Below are 6292 nucleotides of genomic sequence, written 5' to 3' on the forward strand. Positions count from 1 at the left end.
AGGGCGGCGGTGGTAAATTGAGAGGGACCGTTGTTGCGCCATTGTATATTATACATTCATACCATCTCTGTGTTTATCCGTTGTCTCTAAATGTATCAACATGTGTTGTCTGAGGGGCCAGAAACCGCCACGTCCACGTCGTTGGCCCCGGGTAGCGCAGAGAGCGGGAAGGTAAGTGACATTCATTGTTCCATAACTTCCCTCCTAATTGTTTCCGACACCTAATATTTCAGGGATTATCTAATCTCGGGGAATACTACCATCCCTGTAAATTTAAACGAAATCGGAGGGGGGGGAGTGATACTATATATTTACCAAAAAAACCGTTGACCCTCAACTTTCCGTGTCCCCACGCGTCTGGATTGAGTGAATTTACTCGTGAGACTACTGCGCAGCCTACTGCGCCGATGACATAAGCACGCTACGGTGAGCGCCCTGCGCAGTACGCTGACTGAAGGACAATTTCCGCAATTGAACGGATTTGGAAATGGAATGTATCTTCCAAATCCATTGAGTGGCGAGGTTTTTCCACTGTGGCTGATCTAATCAATCGAATCAAAAATTTTCCGTACTTCTCTTGTCCTCGATTTCCTCTTGTGTATTTTCCTCCGATAATCCATCCAAATATCGCCAGCCGTTCACGCGATGATAATCTTTTCTCCCTTGAATAATCTTTGCTGAAAATCCGTGTATTATTTCTAGCACCTTATCGTGCTGTTTTCCCATTTTTGTGAAGGAGAAAATCCAATTATTCGATAACCAAGGTCTCATGAATCTGAAATTGATAAGATGACTCAGTAGAGCTGTAGTCAGACTATTTGTGTTATCATAATCCATGCATAAATGATCATCGGAACCACCGATGAGTGGCAAATTCTGCACGAGTATTTGAGGAAAATCTCTTAATCTAAGATCCATAGCTGAATTACTGATGACAGCGAAATGACGGTTGAAGGAAATACCTGAATTGAAATATTTGTGCAGCTATGGGGATCGCATTGATGTAGGCATATTGATCTCGATCTTTGTCATCCAGAGATATTCCCATTGCTGTTTCTACAAGTACAGAAATTGTGAGATTTCTGCTGCTGGAAATCCTCCAAAACAACTAATTACCACATATTATGTTGAGTGAGAGCCTCGAGAACATCTGCTCAACTCCCTTGACAGCTTGTCCGCCCTGTGCACTTGCCTCTGCCTTAAGAGACCTCAAAAGTCGATCAGTTTGCTCTGCAAATGTCTCCACAAACTCCTGGAGGAGAGAGTTGGTGAATGCAGGATTCAACATCTTCCTTCGGCCACGCCATTTATCTCCTGACAATTATCGATTATGAATCGGCTGTCATAGATCATCTGTTTTAATTAGCAATGAATTTAAGGAAATACTGGATTATAATTGGTCAACATGAATAAACAGAAATTAATAGGTGTAATTGTGATTTTATGATAACCTTTTATTTATGATTTGTCACGTTAAGGCAATGTTGGCTATCAACGTTAGGGCAATGTTGGCTACCAGTGGTCATGAAAATTCCATTCGGAAACAAATTGCTAATTCATTAGCGTCAATATATTGGCTAGTTTGTGAAAAAAGCAATTTTCCACTCAGAGTTTTGTGCACTATAACTTTCATTAATGATATCATCTTGTTGATTGTTATAAAGTTATAATCTCACCAAAATAACTAGAGTAATCATAATTTCATGGAGATACCTGTGCTTAACAAGAGGCCATCATTCAGCCAGGGTCTCAAGAGAACCAAATGTGAAGTTTTTTCAATGGCTTTGGTATTAGACAGTAACTGTAAAAAAATCATGAGAAAAAAAATTGATTCAAATAACCGGTAGATGAAGCACATTTTTTAACTTCAATATTAACCTCAACATCATCCGGGTGTTGAATATTCACCATCGGCCGATGCAAAATCCAGTGCTTATATATAGGATAAAACTGATTACTCAATTTTCCCAGTAGCAGAAAGACTTCGTCTGAAATTTATATGATATCTGAGTTTTATTTTGCAGTAAATCATTTGTCCCACGAATAATTTTAAATTATTCGCGGATCTACATACAGAAAAATGGTTCATTTGAATTCAATTAATTTTATTTCAGTCAAATACATCATTTACTTGAATCTAATATAGTATATTTCAATGCGGGTGCGTAAAAGTGTTTTTTAACCTCGTCGAAGGCAAGTGCTATCCTTTTAAGGATCAAAGAACACTTTTCCCGCGAGTATCGCACCCTATTTTTCATTACGATGTGTGGAAAATGAAGCGTGCGTAAAATTTCACTTTACGCACAAGTGATGAAAAGATCACTGAGGGGTTATTTAATGCACACAAAGTTTATTTAATACACCATTCTACTAGATTTAGGATCACTTCGATGATACTTCTGATGATGATAATTGAAAATTTACCGGCTGGTACAATGAAATCCAGAAGATTGCCGATAATGGGAAATCCCTTGGGTCCAGGAATTTCATCGACATATCGACCGATTCGACTGCGATGCAGATATACATTTATTGCCAGCAGAATCGCCACTGGAATAAATCCCAATATCACGATAACAGAGAGTAAATCCATGTCTGATTGGATTTAACTGTTCAGCAGCGGTGACTTCGAACATCCATGATGACGAGATTCACTTGCCAAAGAAGACGATGAGAGATGAATGAGACTAATAGTTCATTTTGGAACAATTTATACTCGATATTATTCGTCGTACTGTGAAGATTAGTATTGTAATCGGGGATGAGTGGTTTATTCATAAAGTTCAAACTGATAGCTACTTTAACAAGAAATGAATGGCGCTATCATTTGACATATGATAATGATCATTATATGCATGTCTAAATTTCGTAAACACATATGACGAACTCGCTGGGAAATTCTATTCGACACTAATTATTGAAGGGAACTTCCACGAAATTGTCGTGTATTTTTCTCTCCGTGTGAAGAATTTCCGCCTTCACAGACCTGTATTTTTGCTTCCGCATGAAAGCATTGTATTCATCAAATCTGAAATTTCCATTTTTCTGTGTGACGATGACTAATTTTGGTCTCAGGAGCTCGAATATCCTGTTTTTTAATCATGTCGGTGTGCATGTATATGAGTTTTGTTTTCAAATTTAGTTTTTTAATAATCATTCAAAAAATAATCACTTGTAATACCACAAGAGCTTTAAAATTATCGGGTATTTTCCGATAGGTTCGTTGCAAACAAACGAAAGAGTCAAATTTTTCCTGAAAAACTTGACGACTTCGTTTGTCTGCAGGGAACCTTGAGGAAAATGCCCGATTAATTTTGAAGCTCGTGTGGTATTCGAGGGATTATTTTTCCAATCCAAATGTCGGGCAATATAATTGGACCATGAGACGAAACTCACAATTGAGAAACGAAAATTGTATAATTAACATAACGACAGAATTCAATTCAATCTGTCAGTTTGACGAGGGGTTAATTGGACTGCATAATATTTTGTTTTTTTCGTCATTCAGGCCCGTTAGGTAGCGCCTACTATAGCTGTCTTGAGGGAAGCTAAATGGCGTTTAACAGACCAGGTGCGTTAAACGAAGCACAGCTATGGTTAACTCGAGTTAGCAGCCCAGGACAATAAAAACATACAGTTTCTAGATGGGCAACCCACAAAACCTTCGTAGGAATACAAATGAAGTGTGCGGTTATCGCTGTCACTTGCTTGAAAACTCGGCGAATCGTTCACCACTAATACGATGCGCCACCGTCATTGCCGATGACATCAGGAGTTGTTATTCCGTTGCTAGGGAGTCAGTCGTAACTTGAGGGTTATATTGTCAAAATATTAGTTTAATAAAGAGATTATATTCACTTTCTCGTTATATATCTATTTTGAATAGATTATATATATATTTCTATTAAAATGTGATGAAAAATTTGAGTATGTTGTGAGAAGAAGAGGAACGATGAAAAAGAAAAGTTGTAAACTGTAGATGTTCACACGTTGATTTTCTCATGAGAATAAATTTAGAAAAATGATTAATCCTTCTTTTTATTCTTTCAATTTGTTGCAATTTCCATTTCAGGAGGAGGAAGATTTCCATTCTCATCTAGATGTTTTTTGAATGTTTTTGACAGACTCCGTGAATTACAACTTTTGCATTCGTTCTTTCGAATCTCAATTTAGGATTTTGCATCTCTTTTTCGTCAATATTTTCTCTTCACTTGTCATTTCGTTTTTCTACAGTGGGGGGGGCTTTCTTACCGACGCCTCGTGCTGCTAACTTCACACTCATCGCAAACCTCCGTCTACGGTCCTAATGACACAATATACTATTATACAGCAACAATCAGAGAAAATTATCAAAAAATTATCACTTATTATTGTAATACCACAAGAGCTTCAAAATTATTGGGTATTTTCTGATAGGTTCGTTGCAAACAAACGAAGGAGTCAAGTTGTTCAGGTTAAAAAATCACGAGTGCGAAGCACGAGTGATTTTTCCTGAAAAACTTGACGACTTCGTTTGTATGCAGAGAACCTTGAGGAAAATGCCCGATTAATTTTGAAGCTCGTGTGGTATTCGAGGGATTATTTTTCCAATCCAAATGTCAGGCAATATAATTGGACCATGAGACGAAACTCACAATTGAGAAACGAAAATTGTATAATTAACATAACGACAGAATTGAATTCAATCTGTCAGTTTGACGAGGGGTTAATTCGACTGTATGATATTTTGTTTTTTATACAGCAACTACCAGAGAAAATTATCAAAAAATTATCAGTTGAAAACCCTGTAGCTTCTACCACGTGATGTAAAATGGGCCAATTATATTGCCCGATATTTGGGTTGGAAAAATAATCGTCGAAATCTTTTCAACTATGGCTTAAAATGATCATTTGTTCTAGCCCTCCCACTCTACCATGTTCACACCCCTTCCCATCTCTTTATTCTTTTATCTCGTTTCTTGCTCTGCGAACTTGTCTTGGCACTTTTTGTATTTATCAAACTATTTTTTCCACCCTAATCTTCGGAATGAACATTTATTCATTATAAAAGGGTTCCTACTTTACATTATTCTCTTCAATCGAAAGAGCTGCAGAAGCAACTGACCATAAATACATAGAAGTAATTTGTGAATACCTTAAAAAATGTGAACAAAATATCTAAACTGTAAAAAGAAGACCAACTCCAGTAAGTGTAACAAATTGAGAAATGTAAAACAGCAACGACAGTGTGAATAATCCACAATTGGGATTCCAGCACTTTAGAGAATAATAAAAAAAATCTAAAGAGCAGATATTCAAGATATTAAAAACTCATTTTAAATCATCACTGGTTTTTCTTCTGATCCTCTAAAGGTATGACGACAAAATAATATCATTAAAGACCATGAATATTCTCATTCTTTACAACATAACTCATTTACGAATTGGAACAAATTTGAGAGGCACTGGATGGGCAGTTCTCAAGACCAAATCAGGCACTATTCGTACATGAGCAGCCAACTCCATTGGTTCGAGGTAAAAATTGAGAAGCAATCCTGCTATTAGCGTTTTCAATTCCAACATTGCAAACTTTTGTCCTGGAAATGAAAGTAAATGTCAATCCGTGAACAACTCCATTTTTATCGAATGATTTTATTCCATAATAATTGTGGCAACCATCAGATTAATTACCAATACAATTTCTTGGTCCAGCACTGAATGGTACGTAAGCGAATGGATGTCTTCCCTTTGAATTTTCTGGTAAAAATCTATCGGGATCGAAGACATTTGGTCGAGGCCAGTAATTTGGATCTCGATGAGTGTCGAAAAGATGAATGTTTATTATAGTTCCTTTAGGTACGAAGCAAGTTTCTGAATAAAAGATAAAAATTATCATCAGCATCAATTGTATTATCTTCCCGAGTCGAATAATTGGACCTGACAAGTTCTACTTAGGTCTTTCCGTTCAGAACTGGATAGGTCTTGGGAAGCCTCTTCCCAAGTGCTTCCGAGACCTTTCTACCTCTGGTTATGTCCCATTTCAGCACTTGTTAGGTGTAAGCAGGACTTGTATTCAGACATTCCAAATCCTTGCCGGTCCCCGTAATTCTATGGGCCTATATTAAATCTGCGTTCATATCCCTGTTTACTCATGCGTTATTGAAATAAAAAATGCAATTATTNTACCCAACAAGGGTAGAAGGCTGCAGAATCTACTCTAGCCACTCTTGTCCCTCGGCTTGCATGCATTATCCAAATAAAAAATGAAAGTGTTAACAAATCTGACCCTTGTTCCAAGTAAAAACCGAAAATC

General features: G+C 37.1%; 2 protein-coding genes across 4 annotated transcripts in view; both read right to left on the reverse strand.

The window, feature by feature from the left end:
* The window catches only part of LOC107048698 (cytochrome P450 4C1), a 6615-nt gene extending 3547 nt beyond the window's left edge, over positions 1 to 3068 (reverse strand). The window contains exons 1-6 of one of the 2 annotated variants that reach the window (XR_001461693.2): positions 2425 to 3068; positions 1879 to 1988; positions 1714 to 1801; positions 1117 to 1314; positions 963 to 1056; positions 573 to 775 (exon numbers count right to left, since the gene is read on the reverse strand). Coding sequence is in view for 1 of the 2 variants with exons in the window: in XM_015272020.2 (XP_015127506.1) it covers positions 573 to 775; positions 963 to 1056; positions 1117 to 1314; positions 1714 to 1801; positions 1879 to 1988; positions 2425 to 2593 (862 nt within the window). In the remaining variant the exon portion in view is untranslated. The remainder of the gene's footprint in view (positions 1 to 572; positions 776 to 962; positions 1057 to 1116; positions 1315 to 1713; positions 1802 to 1878; positions 1989 to 2424) is intronic. The other variant, XM_015272020.2, reaches the window with a different exon arrangement.
* Positions 3069 to 5015: 1947 nt separating this feature from the next.
* Positions 5016 to 6292, reverse strand: part of LOC107048694 (cytochrome P450 4C1) — a 12327-nt gene continuing 11050 nt past the window's right edge. For both annotated transcript variants that reach the window (XM_015272016.1, XM_015272017.2), the window contains 2 exons: positions 5671 to 5850; positions 5016 to 5576 (listed from right to left, as the gene is read on the reverse strand). In XM_015272016.1, the coding sequence (XP_015127502.1) occupies positions 5413 to 5576; positions 5671 to 5850 (344 nt within the window). In that variant the 3' untranslated portion in view covers positions 5016 to 5412. The remainder of the gene's footprint in view (positions 5577 to 5670; positions 5851 to 6292) is intronic.

The sequence above is a fragment of the Diachasma alloeum genome, unplaced genomic scaffold (genome assembly GCF_001412515.2).
Source record: "Diachasma alloeum isolate Michigan unplaced genomic scaffold, Dall2.0 Dall_scaffold_00196, whole genome shotgun sequence".
NCBI classification, from domain to species: domain Eukaryota; kingdom Metazoa; phylum Arthropoda; class Insecta; order Hymenoptera; family Braconidae; genus Diachasma; species Diachasma alloeum.